Here is a 19,750-nt window from a genome sequence, read left to right as displayed (position 1 = left end):
AATGCTCTCCTTTTCTCACATAAATATGGGTAAACCTCACTACGTAAAACTCATTTGAATTTTTTTTTTACGTAAAGTAATCTAAGTTTAGAAATGCTGTGGCTCTACAAACCAACTTGACTATCTGCTGTGACTGAAATTGAATTGACAGTGGAAACTCATGACACTGATAGAGAAGCAGCATTTAATGTGGATAAGTCAGCTATATATTCAGTTGCAAACCTGGATGCAGGGTTTAGTTATTTTCATTGATATTGTTATGATAAATGATAAAAACATGCTTTGATTTGTCACTATTTTAAAGAAGTTTGATCCGCTCCAGGCATCGCCTTCAGATGCCCGATACAATAGAGTAATTACCATTTCTCACTCAGACTCACACATGTGGACTTGATGCCGACTCAAACTTGGTACACAAGCTCAGACCAGATTGGATTGTATCCTCCGGCAACGTACGAACTGAGAAATGCAGAGCATAAATGACCGTATGCACACTTTTTTTTTTTTTTACCATACACTTGTTTCGTTAATGACAGCCTCAGAGTTATGTCTCAGCAGACCCACACCAACATGTTTTAGTCCATCTCTCAACGCTTTCTGATTTCTCTATCAGTGTGTAGCCGACTGGCCCATTTAAATTCTTTCAATAATAAAAAATGACTGACTTCCCCAAACAGCTGGAAAGTGTGGTTTTAGTGAATCCTATTGGAACAGGACACAGGGCATTAGTTGGCATTAGTACTATTTCCAGCATTAGATGAATCCATATGGTGTTCGAGTGAGTATTTCTGCAGCAGGATGCATGTGAGAAAATAAACTATTTTTTATTGCTTTTATTGAAATTAAGGAACACGTTTGCTAATTCAACAGTGTGGCTCATTGATGTCATTTAATAGTCTTACATTAAATACATGCATTTTAAGTTTGACTCTGCACATGGTATTTTCTTTTAAAAAAGAAGAAAAATACAGAATATTGCCATTCTAAATTATTTGAATGAGTGAAAACAACTGTTGATCTGTGAAAACACAAACAGGCGGTTGAGTTATTAGCCTGGCAGTGTTAGGCAGGTGTGATTTGATTTAGATTCTACTTCTCTTCACTCACTTTGCATTTTGTTAATTGATACAAAATACATTATAAACATTTCCATTTTTAAAAGCATTCTAATTTTACAGCATTTTTTTCCCACACCTTCCTGAGACTTTTGCCCAGTATTGTACACTATTGGTCATGGCAAGTGAGGACATGAAATCTGCCGACAAACAGAAAAAATCCTCTAAGGCCTTGTTCAGACTGCCAGCCAAAATCCGATTTTTAGCTCATCCAGATTGGAACTGGATGGCTCTTTTGAAGTCTGAACAGACACAAATCACATGAAATCTGAAATTTTTGCAGACCGGATCGAAACCACCTTCGGGAGGTAGTTTCAGATCGCATTTGGACAGATGCATCTCAGTCTGAACCGTTCCAAACACTCAGATCGGTTTTGACTGTCCGTGACGTCACTCTACGCAGCACGCGTAGCGCTGGCATCGCGGAGACGAGGTGTCCACCGGCTGCCGCGCCCGACTCATACGGGCCGACGGGGGCGTCCATCCGCCCGGTTTCTCCCCTGGTGCATCTGACATGTTCTGCACCTCTACTGGACAGTGATAAGGCCAATATACTGAGTTGACCTGCCTCCATCATGTTTGTTGTTTTTGTTCTTGTCGCTGTCGCAATTATATGACGTCAGACGCTCTGACGCCGTTACTACAGCAACCTGTCAGATCAGTCAATAATGTGGCCCAGTCTGAACGGAGCCATATCCGATTTGGACACTTGCTAAAAACAGTGTGGACAGTAAGCCCTAAAAATCGGATTTGAGTAGGAATCTGATATGAATCAGATTCGCCTGCAGTCTGAACGCGGCCTTAAGGAGCTGGAGAAGAGGGACGGACTTCAAGGTGAACTGAGCACCCCCACACCCGGCCCCATCCAGACATGGCTAATCAATCCCTGCATCAGAGCTGAGCAGGCATCAGGTGGAGGAGAACAAGGAGAATGCCAATAAGAAAAGATGATGAATAAGAGGAGGAGAAAGATAAAAAGGGAGAGGGATGACTTACCAATTCATATTCGTCAAACAGCTGGATGAGTGAAGGAGGGATGAAGGTGTGGAATCCTTGAAGGAAGGCGTTAATCTGAGGCTGGATGGCACGAGTCATCCTCAGCTCTGTCACCAGCTGGACGTACTCTGCCTGAAAACACACACACACACACACACACACACAATGTGGTGTCATGTTATTCAGCCAACTACTGCCGACTGTCTTTTACTAGGGCTGTAATTAGGGCTGGGCGATATGGACCAAAAGTCATATCCCGATATATTTAGGCTGAATATCCATATAAATGATATATATCCCGATATTTTTTATCGCCAAAGCCAAATATGACATGTCACAAGTAGTTTTATTGAAACTGTTTATTTAAGTGAATATAAATACTGTAAAACAACAGGAGTGCCTCTTTTTTTTTTTTTTTTTTTTTAAATCAAAGCTCCATAAAATGCATTTAAATAAAAAAATATCTTAAATAAAAATAGCCTATAAAATTAAATAGGCGAATCTTTTCCTGAAATAAATATATTCATATGAGGACATAACAAACATTACAGAAGAACTAAATATGACAGACCCTAGTAAGGGCAGTATTTATATATAATGAATATATAAAGATATAACTATATCACATTTAAAAATATATCGCTAATCTTTTATATTGATATATCACCCAGCCCTAACTGTAACAATTCACAGTAGTAATGGATGGTTGATGGTCATGATTCAGTGAGTTTAATACAGTGGTAAACAAAGCAGTGTTTAAGGCACCTTGTCACAATAGGCTGTTAGTGAAAGCACCTCTTATGCAATAAAATTGAAAAAAAAAAAAAAAAAAACTGCATTAAGCAGTAAAATGTAAACATCTGGGTGATGCTGATGAATGTGCTGGGTGTGATAAACTCTACAAACGTGGAACACATAACTCTCCAGCTCCACTGTTTCATTTGCCCTTGCCATGGTGTGATTGATTCACCAGTCTGCTTGTTGTGCTAACCTCAATATGCACATGTTGTTACTGGCACACAGCTTCAAGTGTGCAAGGAGCCGAATTTGCGTTTGTTTTCAAATGATGTGCTTCAGTCCAAATAATGTGTGTTCTACATGCAACTGCTTGCACCGTGCAGTCACAGATTGACACAAATACACCAACAGCCCAATGTACATGTATACATACACAACACACACACATCCTTGTACTTCTATCTTTGTGAGGGCCCTCATTGGAATAGTGAGTTCCCTAGCCCTTTACCCTAACCCTTAAACTAACCTTCACCATCACAACTAAATGCCCAACCCGAGCGCGCACGCACGCACGCACGCACGCACGCACGCACGCACGCACGCACGCACGCACGCACGCACGCACGCACGCACGCACGCACGCACGCACGCACGCACGCACGCACGCACGCACGCACGCACACACACACACACACACACACACACACACACACACACACACACACACACACACACACACACACACACACACACACACACACACACACACACACACACACACACACGTAGTGATGCTTGGAGCTCCTGTTGGACTGTTTCCTGCTGGGAGGAGACAGTGCCACCTCCAGGGACTCTGCAGTACTTCACTCTCTAATTGGGACTCTTCCTGTCTTCATTGCAATTAGTTGGAGGAGACAAATCAATTGTTCATAGGAGACCAACTGTGGATGGATATACTTGAGGGGAATTTAAGCCAATCATTTATTATAGATCTGGCTTTAACTACATACGTGTAAGACTGCCCAAACATTTTTGGAATTTTTGCAACCTTATTTTTAAATCAAGGATCGCTATCAGGGGAAACAGCAAGCCTGGCACATCTAATGCACACTAATTGTCATGTTGGATGCAATGTTTTTTTTTTAATTTTCCACAAAAAAACTAAATATATAAAATAAAGATATCACTTTGTGTTTTTTCTGAAGTTTCCAAGGCATCCAGGGGAGAAATATAACTTCTATATACCTAACCATCATATTTTGTACAATCTGTGATCTTATAGACGCATAAAGGATCCTGCTAATGAATTTTACACGTACAGTCAATTCTACCATTTTTATCTGAGAGATACATAGCATTTTCTCTCAACACACATAAATAAACTTTTTATTTTCTATTGAACAGACAACAACACTCATTAAGAAGTTGCATAAATGGTTCCCTCCTCTCAGCCTTCTCCCTCAAAGCCATTAATAACTTTCCATACAGACAAAGACACCAGAGAAACAGGTTGTAAAAACAGCTTCCCGTGCAGTATAATGACCAGGGGCCTCATGTATCAAAGAGTGTGTAGCTTTCATACTGAAAGATGGCATACTCCCAACACTAGAGAAGTATGTATGAAAACTCAACTCCACATGTATCAAACTGTGCTCAGCCAGGTTCTGCATCTCTCCATGACACATCCCAATCAGCTGGAACTGAGCGCACATGCACGAGCCACCAGCCACGCCCCGGCTCCTCCCGCAAATACGCACGCAGATGACATACAAATAACTAAAGTGATTATCTACAAAACAATGGCAAATCAACTTGCTGCCAGTGAGTGTGAGGTGGATGTGGTGATCTCCGAGGTGGAGGCAGAAAAATGTGCTTTCTGGTGCCTCAGGTCTGGGATCAGCAACAAGGTGTCAGAGAGCCGACCATGGCAGACGTGTCCCTAAACACACGCTGTCTAAACTCTACCGTTGTCTTTTCTCCTCCAGAGCTAAAAGAGCAGCCTTTCCGTAATGCTGCCAAAATCATTTTTACGCATCAGTTTATAAGCCACACTGCCTATACCTTGTTGTCCCAATTAAACATCACACACAGGATCAACTATGCACCACACCTGACTTATTCTGAAAGGATTTCCCAAACACGTTTTTTCTCCGGGGACAGAGATCTGTGCGTCATGGATTGCTGTGCACCTGCAGCGTTAACATCTCCATGTTAAACCAAAGAGAAACAGTCAGCAACATCTCCATGTTAAACCAAAGAGAAACAGTCGGTAACATCTCCATGTTAAACTAAAGGGGAAACAGTCGGCGATCAGGACTTTGATCCGTACTTAAGTTTATTGTTGTTATCTGTGAGAAATGTGTTTCATTGCGCTCCATGTTAATCAGAAATATTTTATTGATCCCCGGAGGGAATTTTTGGTATTTATTTATCCTCATTTACATGTAGCAGGTCAGTAACACACACATTTCTCCTGCCCTGAACTCGCTTACTATTTTCACTTTAAGCAGTGATACACAACACTGCACTTTTTTAATGGGAGTTTCTCTAGTTTACCTATAATTAGCTTCAAGTTATAGATTTAGTTTTTTGGGGGTGAAACTGCATTAGAAAATATGTCAAATAAAGTGTTCTCTCTCCGAAATTTTCCTTTCACCAAAGAATTCAGTTCATGTTGATATGTTGACACTGGGTCACTGTGTTGTGGTGAGTGACCTTGTTGTCCTGGGTGACCAGGATGCTGATCCCTCCGGGTTTGAGCGGTACTTCCTCCATCGCCCCGAACACGTCCGTTTCAACAGAGAAGGTGAGCTCCAGACCCAGATCACTGATGTCGTTGTCCAGGATCCACTGCAGGTTCTTTGCATATTCAGGATCAATAGACGACACATCCTGGTAGTTCACTGGAATACCTGGAAAGCACGGATGAGATTTAAAAAAAAATACAAATTCATTAACACAAGATGTTAACTTTGGTATTCCCGAGGACTCAACGTTTCCATTTCTTCCAGGTTTCCTTAATGTTAGGATGGAAAATCTCCCAAATATATGGGACTATATAACCGTCTACGCTTCATTTCATTCAACATGAAATATCTACAGTATACAGTATGATAATAATCAAAGCATAAAAAGTATTACAAATAATATTATTTAACAACACATTTTATATTATAGTAATGATAATACTGTCATTCCTAGCAACAGGCTGGTCTGGAATAGGATCAAAACTTCACTAGAATCATGTCAGGGAACGTCAAGTCCACAGTAATGTTTGAGCCCTTAAGTGCCTGCTATGTTTCTCTCTAACACCGACATGTTATCTTATTTTTTGGCTTCTCAGTGGAGCAACACACAACACTAGCCTGCTTTCTAATTTGGAAGTAAGATCTGAAGTTACAAGGTGAGTATTTTGTATTTAATTTCTATTGTGCTTTCACATTTACTGTAACCACACTGGCCCTCATTTATCAAAAGAGCGTACGACATCAAGTGAGTGTAAAGTGGGCGTACGATCATTTCTACAAGGCATTTATCAATCTGGACGTGAGCGGGGGGTAAGATCAGATCTCAATCTGCTCTCAGCTCGTGTACGCAAATTTGAGTCAGCGTGAAGTCCACACGTCTGAGTTAGAGAATTTATCTTGGACTATTGTATAGATGCCTGGAGCTGATAAAACTCTAATATATAATAATATATCTATATCTATATTTATAATTTAAAATAAATACAACCTGCAACTGTGAACGTCTTTAAACAGAAAACTAGCCGAGGCTGTAAAATGTTTTTGTCTTCTGCTAGTAAACGTTTTCCGTTATCTGACTGGGATAAAATTCTTACTAAATGTATGGAAGCAAATAATATCCGTCATAACAATATTTTCATATTATATAGGCTATTACGCTTTATATATCACAATGTATAAATGAAATATTCCAACCTCGCCTGGAGTTGAATTCTCCACTGCTAATCTGCTGACAGCACCACTGATTTCCTTCCTTTTCACTTTTTTTGCTGCCAAACAAAACCAGTTTGTTGTGTTGCAGCTGTTGGACATCAGCGTTTCACTTTCTGCCTCTGAGAAATTCTTCATAAAACTTACTTAAAAACATGCTTTACCTCCTTCAACCAAAAAGCTGTGAAAACTTTAAGTCTGTGCTCCAAATGTAAACTACTCACTGAACTTGTTTGAATTTATAACTATAAATACTTTAATTTCATAAGCCTCTGTCGCTGCGTATTTCTGTAATATGTCTATTTCGCTCCTGTTGTTATTTGTAACGGTGCACTTTGCTAATAAAGATGAGTTTAGGGCAGAAAAATCCTCTTTTTGGCCGTATTGTGTCCTTCGGTGTCGTAAATTCTTGAGGCGAGCCATCTGGATCGGGTATATATTATATATATATTAGGGCGTGCAATTTCAATTACGCTTGTTTCGAGCTGCAACATTTATCAAAGCCGATCAGTCTTACGCTGTGATTGGTGAGATACGATTGTTTGATAAATCACACGTGGACCCTGTCATAAGACGAAATATACGCTCTATATATCTGCGCTCGTTTCTACACTCTCTTGTCATAAATGAGGGACACTGTGTACGATGCATGTAACGTTAACTGCGTCAAGGAAATTATCCCATGTTTTATATATTTCTAAGCATCAGACTAGTCTGACTCTTATCTACATGTAAGCCTGTGTTTTTTTTTACCCAGGATGTGTTTGTAGAAGGAGCGGGTGAAATAGATGTTGACCAGCTGTCTGTGGTACAGCGCCAGACCCAGGATCTGACCTGCGAACTGGAAGTAGTTCAGATGGTCCGGGTTCACAGAGGAGTTACTGTTGGGCTGAAAAGTGGTACCTGTAGATAACACACACGCAAATACACACCTTCATTCTACATGATACAGTTCTGTATGACACTGACTGCTGTCACCGTGAGGAGAAGGCCCCGTACCATCAGCTGACTGAGTGAACAGAGCATAGTCTGGGTTGATGATCTCATTGGACAGGATGTCAAACCACTCCCGCACCACACCCTGGCCCTAAAACAGAGAAACATTTTAACACAACTCACTGCTTTGGATGTAATGACCCATCAGCTGACAGCTGAAACAGGCCAACAGAAAATGAGTTTTATCAGTCTCATACACATTTAGAAACACACCATCCCCTCCTCGCCATGGAAGCGAACAGCGATGCCCTGTTTCAGTTTCTCATTGGTGGACTTGGAAACCATCTCACAGCTACTCCTGAATATGGAATCTGTTTGTGAGATTAAAAAAAAAGAATCAGTGTACTGTTAAAGAGGTACATCTGTCAGTCTGTCCTCTCTTTAACCCATTTAAGGCAGGAAAGCATTACAGCATTTCTACCATTAAAACCGGGGGCGCTGTTGCGTTATTCTACCATTAAAGCCAGGAAAGTGGATACGTCGTTTTGTAGTATTTGTAGTTTTTTCCACCTATTTTCAGTCTCTTGGCCAATGAAATGCATCAGAATACATGTGGGAGTGTCGCAATGCAACATGGGACTTTTCCAGAACGGCAATCATGGCGGAGGACGACTATATCGGAGGGAGCTCAGATATAACAGCTATAAGCTCTCAAATACTTTTTGAATTTCATTTCTATCTGCTACAGAGGCTGAAAAATCGATTATTTAGTAGGCGTTGACACTTCTGTTGAATTTCCAGAAAAACTTCAGGTTTTAGGGGGTTATTTTAATCGCCCAGAGGTTTTACAGGCATTTATTTACAGCGGTTTTAGGCCTAAATGGGTTAATAGACAGGACAAACTCTGTTTAAAGATGGTAATTGGTAGTTTAACAACCTGTAGAACTTAATATTGTATCACCTATTGTATCACACAATTTTCACCAAGCTATGCTTTTTTCAGTTGTTGAAAGTTGTTTGTGAGAACAGCAGGCAAACTAGTTTTTCTGGAAAAATTCTCAAGATGTTAATTATATGAAAAGCCAATTGCTTCCTTTTATTTATGGTTGACATCTTTTCAATGTATTGACGTCCTGTATTTGCCTCTATATCCAGTAGTCTTCATAGTTAGTAACAGAGTCACTATTTTGTGTGTGGCATTCAAATTGTGTACCCACGCATACGTTTTTCAAAGGAAACGATGCAAATATGTAATATTGTAGAAGGCAGAAGCTGTTTAATGTTTGCATTTCACAAAATGCAGAAGAAAAAAAGTTGGTACCCTATTTTTGATTATAGCTGTTTAATGTACTTTATGCCCTAAGTGGTCAGTATAAATTTGTCACCAAATAAATGAGTGGTCAAGGATAAAAACTCAAAGGGCATTGTTTATACTGATATAAGCAATTCATAAAAATGTAGCCCCCCTCATTCATTTCTATGAAACCAATGTGTTGGTACAGCAGAGGCAACAGTGCAGAGCTGTCGGCCATGTAGTAAAGATTACAGTGGGGACTATGCCATCGTAACATGTGGTTTTATCAAGCAAACTGGTCTGTCTTGATTGCTTTTCAATATCATTATCACCATGTCCCATACATGTTTTAATGTAGTGCCTGAAATAAAACAAGCACAAACCTCCCTGATACAGCTGCAAATGCAGTTAATAAGGATTTCACAGGGAGGAAGACTGGTGTCTGCACCTTCATTCATTCTTTGTGCATTAACCAATAAACCAGGCAACATCACATTGGAGTGTAGAGGTACATCTCAAACAATTGGAATATTGTGAAAAAGTTCAATATTTTTTGTCAATGATCTCTGAAAGTGAAACTTACACATTGAGTAAAATATTTCAAGCCTGTATTTCTTGTAATTTTGATGATTACAGATAATGAAAACACAAAACTCAGTGTCTCAGAAAATTAGAATATTACATAAGATCAATGAAGAAAAAGGATATTTTAAACACAAATGTCATTAACACTTGGTGGCATGGAGGAGATCAGCCTACAGCACCATGTTGCTCTGATATCGTCTTTCAGGTCATCTGCGTCTAGTGTCTCTCTTCTTCCTCTTGACAACAGCCCATAGACTCCTATGGGGTTCAGGTCAACCCAGTAACACCATGGTCACTGAACCAGCTTTTGGTACCTTTGCCAGTGTGGGCAGGTGCCAAGTCCTGCTGGAAAATTAAATCAGCATCTCCAAAGAGCTTGTGGAAGCATGAAGAGCTCTAAAATGTCCTGCTAGATGGCTGCTATGTTGACTGTGGACTTCAGAAAACACAGTGGACCAACAGCAGCAGAGGACATGGCCCCAAACCACCACTGACCCAGGACTCACATATTGAACTTTTTCACAATATTCTAATTTTACGAGACACTGAGTTTGGGATTTTCATTATCTCTAAGACAGAATCATCAAAATTACAAGAAAAACAGGCTTGAAATATTTCACTCTACGCTTGATGAATCTATATAATGTATGCGTTTCACTTTCTGGAATGACTGACATATTTAACTTTTTCATGATATTCAAATTTTTTTAGATGTACCTGTAAATGACGTGTGAAAAGACTTTGGTGCAATCTTCTCAGCACCATACAATTCCACTTTTGGTGTATAAAGAGTGCCTCTGTACCTCTGTGAATGAGCAGAATGTCGTTCTCGTTGACTGGACGATGAACCATGTCTGAGTCTGGCTGGCCGGCTAGCAGATGCTCATAGAACCACTCACAGCGATCCTTGAAAGGCTGAGGGACAAAACAAGACTTCAAGTCACACTGCACAGCACTTTCCTAAACTAATTACCACTTCGCTGTGCTTTCAACTCTCAGACTGTGGATTTTTTAGTCTCAACTGATGGCGCAGAAAGCCTTCAGTGCTGAAATACTAGTCTGTAATACATAGATGAGGCTGGGCTCTATTTGCATAATATATGCCTTTGTTCTCTCAGTGTTGGAAGTAGAGTGAAGGATAAGCATGGAAGAGAGAGAAAGGCTTTTCCCCTTGGGGCTGCGGGGTGTACTGTGAGAGGAATCAGGAGATGAAATCAAATTCACCAGGTTAAAGTCTGTAATTAAAACAAGGGCCTACTCCCAGGCGAGCCATAATCCACGGGTAACGAGGCTCGAATGCTGCAGCTCAAATATGAATACTGAAGAGTGAGGGAAGAGCACACAACTCAGAGCAGCACTTAAAATTTATGAAGCCATATAAATGGAACTTAAGACAAGTGTTATCGCCATGGTTGTAACACTGTTAAATGATCCTGAAGTGAAGACAGGGGACTTTCAAAGGCACTTTCCATAAAGTCCCTGAAGACAAACAGAAAGACACTTTGACTTATCAAAGTAGAGAATGAAGAAGAAAGTAATGCTTTTGGAGTCTGATTTGTTTGCATACAAGAGAGACATGTCAAGCAGCATAGGTTGATGGAGGAGTTTTCATAGATTTTACTCAGCTTGGTGTCTAAGAACTAAAGGCTGATTTCACAAGGTGCTGATAGAGTACACCTAGATGAGAGGTGACCACCATGCTGAGAGAAGTTCCGAACATGAGCCTGATCTATAAGCTGGAGAAGTTGATGTATGTAGGGTTGTCAAAAGTATCAATACTCAAAAAAGTATCGATACTAAAACGTTGTATCCGGATACGATTCTCATTTTCAAAAGTATCGATACCAACCGCCCCCCCTCCCGACGCCGAGCTGCCGACGCTGCCTCCTTCTCTCTCTCTGCCTGCACACACACACACACACAGAAGGCCTCTCCCCTCACCGTGACGTGCACAAGCAGTACTTCAAACTTGGCGAAACATCTTAAGGACCGACACCCTGGCCTTTACAGTCAATTTCGACAGGTTTGTGTCTTTCGTTTCAAACATACCTATTACTGATGTTATCGTGGCCGGTGGCCTGTATTAATGTTGCCCGTGTTATTATTAGCCATTAGTCACAGCTAGCAATTAAAGGCAGATGTGACGTCAATGATTATAAGCAACGTAAATAAATAAACAAATCAGGCACGTAGTATGCCCATATTACATTAATTGACACAGTGTCAGTATACATAAGCATAGAGTTAATAAGTTTATATAAATGTTGGTGACTGAAAAGTGTTATTTTCTCTCTTGAAGAATGAAGCAGAGAAAAGTCGACCTGCAACCAAACAGCAACACACACAGCCGACTACCTCTTTTTTTATCAAGCTTTCCTAATTTGTGCACAGCATACAACCTCAAAATATTGTTCTAATTGTTATTGTTTATTGTATTTTTTCTTTTCACTACCTCAAACCTGAAGCTTGTTATCATAGTTGCAGTTTCTTTTTGCACAACTGTTTTTTATTATAAATATTTAACCTGTGGTTCTGTTCATTTTTACATGTTGCATTTTTCTTGTTAATAAAAATATTTCTGTTAAATTTTGGGGTCTTTGTTTTTATCCTAGTGGTATCAAAAATGGTATCGAGTATCGAATATTTTCGAATCGAGTATTGGTATCAAGTTGAAAATTTTAGTATCGTGACAACCCTACATGTATGTTATATCAGTTAATCCCACATGCATCAGTACCAGTGTATATTTAGGCTGATAAGAGGCAAGAAATTACATTACAGAATTTTCAAAGACATGTTTGAGGTAAATATAGCTTCACCAACACTGGATTCTTGAAGGTCAATATTTTTTCAGTTGATATTTATCAGTTGTATTACATAAACAAATAAAAGTGTTGAGAGCAACTTTGATTTTTAATCATTCGGGACTTTAATTGTCATTTTGTATTTTTGGCACAGTGTCACCCAGTGGCTGATTGGCATCACATTTTGGACATTGCCTCAGCGGAGTGTTAGAAAGTACTGAGCAAAGGTTTGCGATAACTGGAGTAATTCTTGCTAAGATACGCATCACTTCCTGTTTTTACTGAAACCTACAGGAAGTTATTCCTCTGTAACTTGGGCATTTTTTGGGTTATCAAAATTATTTTTATACCATTGAGTCTAGGGCTGCACGGTTAAGGCCAAAATGATAATCACAATCATTTTGATCATTATTGAGATCACGATTAATTATCACAATTATTTGTCGTTTCAACAAAAACAAATTTTATTGTCATATGATAACTGCTTTCACATCTATATGATGCTTTATTCCTGCTAATGTGCATCGAAATAAAATTGGTCTTATTCACCAAAAATCAGTGCATCTCCTTAAAGAATAAATACATATAAATAAAATAATAATACAGCACTCTTTGCATATGACCTGTTCTTGTTTTGTGCCACTTGCCTTGAACTGACGATCAGATTCTCGGGACAAGCCCCTCGGCCTCAGCTGTTTGTTTTTTTTGTCAAGAGGCACGCCGAGACCCCTGTGTGTTTTTTACGTGTCGGGTCTCTTTTTGTTGCGTTAAGTGAAGTATTTTTTGCATACACAGCTGTTTAAATAACACAAATCTCCAGCTGTTTATGTGTTTTGAACTTTGAGCAAATCTACGTTCACTGATCAACGCTGCCACTCTGCCTGTGTTCCTGTTTCACTACATGTAGATTCCCCTCTGAGAAATAAAATCAATCAATATATACTTGATGATTTTTGTCTCTGTGAAGCAGAGATGAAAGCTTTTAGGTAACCAGTAATTTCAGTACATTTCTGCTGTCAGTCAGCTGCTGAAGACAGTTCAGCCAGCCGCTGTCCACTCAGCTGCTGCTGACAGAGAGCAGGAGAGTGAAGCTCACAGACAGACCGGGAGCTTTGATTGATTAATAAACATGCGGTAAATAAGTTCAGAACACACATACAGTGGAATATTTACGCCACATCTAAGAGGAGTTTGTTTAAGTATGCGACGATGAAATGTCGTGAAAAACGGATATTCGATTCAAGATGGTCGACTTCCTTGTTTTCAGGAATGTGTTCTTGAGACTTTTTGGTGCGTCTTCCCATGATACATGAATGTATGAATGGCTGAATGTATGAAATTCCGTGTCTCTACGACAAACCTGTGCAAGGGGCTCAATTCTGGGGGGTGTTAGTGACTCATTTTGCCACGCCCATTCCAGAGACCCCCAATATACATACATTTCATGGGAGATTATCGAATTTTTCACGTTTCAAGTTTAATGAGCTTTTGAATATAATAAAGCTCCAAAAAGTAATTCGTTTCTCAGAAGCAAAGGTGATATCTTCAGCCAAATATATTCAGTTTACAATTAAATGAAACAGACAAAGAAGCAAATCCTTTGAGCTTGGAGAAGGTGGAACAAGAAAAATAATTTCATAACTTTCATCACTAATCATCTCAGAACAATGCATACTGGAGTATTGTGTTGAAATGATTAGTCAGTTACTGAATTCAATTCAGTGGTTGTATTTTTGTTTGTTTTTTTTTACATGTAAAACATTTTTAAATTACCGTTGCATTATGGATTGCATTTTTGGATTGGTGGCTTTTTGGTTTTTATAAATGAAAAACATATTGAAAAATAATTTACAAATAAAAAGATTAAAAAACATTAGCCATTAGTTGTATACCTACTCTAGAATGTTTGGAGTATGTAGTGTATATGTGCTTTCATAATTGGGCTAAAATGTGCACAGGCAAATAAGGTTATTGTACTGTTGGTGGTCATACAAAGTGAAAGGTGCTTCCAGCTGACATGGTGTTAGGTAGATGACTAAATTCCTTGTTTGGTGGACTTTTCCTTTAGGATCATGAAAGGATTTGGTACTGCCTTTGTTTGTACCATATAAATATATGAATAAATAAAAATAAATATATTTTCCATGTTTCACAAAGTAGTAGTAACTAATGTTGTTAAGTTGCGTGTGTACACTTCCTGCTGAAATACGACTTTTTGCTCAATAAAGAACAGACCCTGACTTTTCTGGAGAACTGATTTCAGCTTCCACATAATTCACCATGATATTTAAATGATTTATCATGTCTTACCTGGCCCTTTATTATATGCATAAAGCGTGACATCAATTCTGGACACTCCAAAAGAAAATGGAAGTGGTTGAAGATAATCTTTGGATTCCTAAAAAAGAGGAGACAAAGGGATGAACAGAGCGAGAAACAAGAGAACAAATTGAGAGAACAAAGAGATAAAAATGGAAATAAATGAACAGGGAAAAAAGTTGCTGGATCAGTACCCAGAAGGGATGTAACGATGCATCGCGAGAACCCCTTTTCAAAGAGCATAAGGCGTAATCTACCTATCTATCTCTAGCAAACAGAATAATGTCTAAAAGCTGCTGTGTGGTGAAATGTTCTACCAATAAGTTAAAGAACCAGAACTAAGTTTTCAAAATCTGACAAACTGAAAAAACACTTTTAAGACTTCTAAAACTTTTAAGAGGACAAAAGTGGATATTAGCAAACATTAGCTTGCTAGCATTAGCTTGCTAACAGCCAACAGGGGGCAGTGTGGATGTGAGATCTCAGCTTCTGTCTGAGAATGATGATATGCTGATCTTCCTTAAAACAACATCTACATTCATATAGATATACATATGCATTGTTTTGCACATTTTACCACGGATAAATAAAAAGGGATTCTCTTTAATATGTTAAAGATAAGAGAAATGTATTTTGTTGTACACTAAAAAAATACATTCCTCTCTTCTCTTAGAAATGTATTTTGTAGTATATATATATATATATATATATATGAACATATTAACATATTAAAGAGAATCCCTTTTTATTTATCCAAGGTAAAATGTGCAAGACAGTGCATATGTATATCTATATGAATATGCAATCTATGCAATTAATGTATATATATATATATATATATATATATATATATATATATATATATATATATATATATATATATACACATATATATATATATATATACACATATACATGCATTGCATAGATTGCGTTATGCATAGATTGTGTTTTGCTGTTACATTTTTTGTCAATGAAATCATTAAAGAATCTTTTTCTGAAAGCTCATTCTGTTAAAATAAACCCTATGGTTAACCCTGTATGGGAAACTGTATCAAAGCGTGGGTTGAGTGTATCTAACAGCCAGTCTGTGGGTGTGGGGAGGTTGAAGTACTGCAGAGGACCACACTGACTCACCTGGTTACAAAACACTTGAGCACCTCGTCATGCTTGCAGACAAACTCAATAAAGCGAGGAGACGTCATTCTGCGTAAGGAAAGAGAGGTGAAGAGGGAGGAAGATGAAGTTAGAAAGCAAAAGATTAATTCCCTCTCAACAAGAGCATCAATGACTAGATCATCATTTCTATCTTCTATGGCAAAATCTACTACTTTGAAAACGATATTGGATCATAAAAGAAAACATCACTTGCTGATGGAAAGCAGAATAAACAGGGTGACCGCAAACATGTAAATAATAAGCTTATATTGGCTGATAAATAAGCATCATTAATGATCTTATTGCAAATAATTATGGAACTGTAAATGGGTTTAAAGAAAGAGAGAGAGTGTGTGTGTGTGTGTGTGTGTGTGTGTGTGTGTGAGGTTGATCGCTGGTCATGACAATTAAGATAAGACCTGGGACCAGTTACCTCACATGCTCTAGGCTTACACGTCACAATAGGATGCATGTTTTGGGGGAAAAATCCAGCATTTTTACCTTTTTGACCATATTAAACTATGTTATACTGTATTACAAGTGGAGCTTTAGTAAAGGCAAAAATAATGTTTTAATTAGGGCACTACGGATTTGATCCTTAATGAGGTGAAATACGTCTTTCCGACTCTCTACCATGATGAAATGGATAACTGACGTCCTAGTTTGAATCCGAGAGTCTTACTGTGCTCCTCATGTAACTAGACAGACATACCAAGCACTGAGTGTAAATCTTGTGTTTTGAATGTTAATACTATCATACTGTTGGTGATGTTGGTGTTATTTTGCAGTGCTGGGAACAGATGTAACATTGCAACCCAGAGGTCTGCACTCCTCCCTGGCTCTCTGAAGCTTTGTCCTGCTGTTGTCTGGCAGAAGCAGCGGTGTCAGTAGCAAAGAGGTCTCCGTGACCGCCACTAGACAATATTCCTACAGTTTCACTTTAACCAAATTCACTTTTAATATTACTGTATGTTGCAACGAACACTATTAAAGTAAACAGGATGGTCAAGGTGGTAGTACAGCATTAGTATTTGTGGCTATGGTTGAAGCAGAAGTCTGAGCCCCCCAAAAAGGGCATTTAAGATGGAAACGATTGCAATGTGCAGTACCAAAACCATATATTTCTCGTCATATTGATATTGATGAGATATGACAGCTGACGGACGAAGTTTGAGCACAGACCCTTGTGGCATCTGACAGGAGCAGCACATATAGAAGGCTTGGATCACAGCACTGAGCCGACTGGCTGTCATGGAGATGACATCCTCCCCATCGGCATACACCTCTGTTTCCATGACTTTCTGAGGGTCCAACAAGGAGGGCAACTTTGGCGTGGAACCAGAGTGATCGACCTCCCGCTGTTTGAGAAGCAGAGTTGCTATCTCACTGCTTGAAGAAGAGGACGATGGGTTCTTCCTGTTCCTGTCGAGCTCTGTAGAGATAAGGACCAGCCACTCGTCCAGGGAGTGCCACAGCAGCTCCAACGGCTGCAGATGGACAGACAGGAGGTGACAGGCACACAGGAGCAAAGAGAAAACAAAGGGAGTGATCCATGAACACATTACAAGAGAGTGACTTCTGGCCTTCAGGGTTTTTGCAGGTTAACAAAGCTTCATTCAGATTTTACTAAAGGTCATTATTAGGGCCAATATGTTGGATCAATATGTTGTGTTATTTTTGTTACTTGAGTGATCAAACCCTTAAAAAAAAAAAAGAGTCCTGCATGATTTGAATGTTATTTGGGTTTATGCTAGAGCAGGACCTTGCAAAGTCTTACAACAATTTTTAGAAAGGGTATTTTAAGAATCATTAAATCTTCCACATCAGCTAGCTTTCTTTATTTTTTCAATTTCATCAAAGTTAGAGCTCGCAAACTGATGTGCAGTCATGTGTCATAGACAGCCAAAAGACTATCGTAGCTAATTCCTCCTCACTTTGGTAAAGATATTTTAGAAGTGAAATCAGACAGAGTAGTGTAAATGCAAATCAAACACTCAAAACCTCAAGATGATATAGAGTCTATTTTGGGTTGGACAGTATTTAAATATAGAGGATAGTATTAAGTTTGACATACTTACAGAGATTGTGCTATTCCATCTATAGAGTTCTGGACATCATGACGAGTTTTGTTCATGCCGCCATTTTGGCAGAAAAAGTATAATCAAAATGAAGGTGCCAGCATTCATTTGCTGGTGGTATAGCTTATGGCAACAGCAGCCTACATGTCGAAGCATCCTCTGACAAGATACTGAACCCCAAATTCCTCTGATGCTGTGTTCATCGTCGTGTGAATGAATTCCTGATGGTGGCAGGTGGCACCATGTAGGGCAGCCTTTGCCACCAGTATGAATGTGTGTGAATGTGTGTGAATGGGTAAATGAGCGCATCTGTAGTGTACAGAGCTTTGAGTGGTCACTTAAACTAAAAAAGCACTATACAAGTGCAGTCCATTTACCTTTTAATGTCAAGGTGTCAGAGTTCACTGTGCACATTAAATCAAAGGAGATTGAAGCCTATATTGAAACACATATTGGATTAAACATTACTGATCCCTATATTGCTATTGGTTGATTTCATGATTCGAAATGGACAACGTTGCAGACCTGCAGTGCCTAGACATCTACAGGAAACCTTCCCTTTTCCTACTCCGGAGAGTCCATGAAAACCAACAAAAGCCCGGAGGGGTATAGATGGACGAAATCTGGTTTTGTGAATAACATTTGGCTTTGGAGTCTATTAGATAAAACTGCTTGTTGTCACTAGAAGGGTATGTGTTGCTTGAATGTTAGCATAAGTAATGGGCAGTGTAATATCACAGATGTGGTGTTAACCAGTCAGTATCTTCAATAGAGTTACACATATAATTACTGAATTTTGAAAGGCACTATCTCATAAATGAAATGACGGCAGCAGTTATCATAAGAGTGCCATTAAGTGTTAAATACAGGTGAATTATGCCTAAAGAGTAAATGACCCTCCGTTGAAGTCATGGGTGGTGGTCAGGAATGATTAGTTGTGTAAATATTATATTGATGCACTGTATGGTATGAAGTGATCACTGCACAATGAGAACCTGTTGTTCGTGAGGTCCAATACACACTTTTTCTGTTCATTTCTAGCTGTCTTTAAGCGATTGTTCTGGCTTCCCGGCACACAACAGCTATCCTTGCTCACTCTTTACTGTAGAAATACAGCAGACATTTCCACTGCAAGTGCTTTCTGCTAATATGGTGGTGTTTTTATTTCGAGTGATTGTGTGATGTCAACTACATTTGTTGTGTCAGGAGATGGAAGTGGTAAATTATTGTGCAGACCTGCTTTATGACAATATTGGATTGGAAGGAACTTGACAGATATATTCTGATATAAATACATAAAGTTATAAATAAAAATATTATGACATGCTGTAGATCTAGATCACAACAAAAAGTGCCATGTAGCATTGAATATGATATGATCCATATTGCCCAACCATTTTCAGATGAAACATTAAATATCAGACTAAATCATCTATCAGATTTTCTATCAGTGGGAGATGAAATTGAAACACCTGGCTACATTGCCGACAAGATTATGAGATTGCAGGGTTCAAGAGATCATATTTCCCAAATTTCAACATGTCAATGTATTTGACATGCAAGGGCTTATGATTAACTGCAAATGATAAAAATGTCCATGGCTCACATCAAAGACAGCAGAACCTGTCCAGGAACATTCATCTTTTTGTATCGTCGCCACCTCCATCTGTCTCGCACACATCTGCAACCAATACAGTCAATTCTTATTGGAGCTGTTTAAGTTCAAAGGACATACAGTACAGTCAAGCCGGTATGATCATGTGCAGCTGTT

General features: G+C 39.0%; 1 protein-coding gene across 2 annotated transcripts in view; it reads right to left on the bottom strand.

Moving 5' to 3' along the window:
* The window catches only part of hace1 (HECT domain and ankyrin repeat containing E3 ubiquitin protein ligase 1), a 50,594-nt gene that overhangs the window by 6,566 nt on the left and 24,278 nt on the right, over positions 1 to 19,750 (bottom strand). Inside the window, exons 12-21 of one of the 2 annotated variants that reach the window (XM_059340268.1) lie at positions 19,586 to 19,660; positions 17,084 to 17,388; positions 15,881 to 15,949; positions 14,735 to 14,822; positions 10,424 to 10,535; positions 8,015 to 8,112; positions 7,805 to 7,892; positions 7,559 to 7,708; positions 5,565 to 5,761; positions 2,112 to 2,243 (exon numbers count right to left, since the gene is read on the bottom strand). In XM_059340268.1, coding sequence (XP_059196251.1) covers positions 2,112 to 2,243; positions 5,565 to 5,761; positions 7,559 to 7,708; positions 7,805 to 7,892; positions 8,015 to 8,112; positions 10,424 to 10,535; positions 14,735 to 14,822; positions 15,881 to 15,949; positions 17,084 to 17,388; positions 19,586 to 19,660 — 1,314 coding nt within the window. The remainder of the gene's footprint in view (positions 1 to 2,111; positions 2,244 to 5,564; positions 5,762 to 7,558; positions 7,709 to 7,804; positions 7,893 to 8,014; positions 8,113 to 10,423; positions 10,536 to 14,734; positions 14,823 to 15,880; positions 15,950 to 17,083; positions 17,389 to 19,585; positions 19,661 to 19,750) is intronic. The other variant, XM_059340269.1, reaches the window with a different exon arrangement.

Source organism: Centropristis striata, chromosome 8 (assembly GCF_030273125.1).
Source record: "Centropristis striata isolate RG_2023a ecotype Rhode Island chromosome 8, C.striata_1.0, whole genome shotgun sequence".
Taxonomy (NCBI): Eukaryota; Metazoa; Chordata; class Actinopteri; order Perciformes; family Serranidae; genus Centropristis; species Centropristis striata.
Note: the sequence above shows the minus strand (reverse complement) of the source record. Positions and strands in the feature narration are given on the sequence as shown.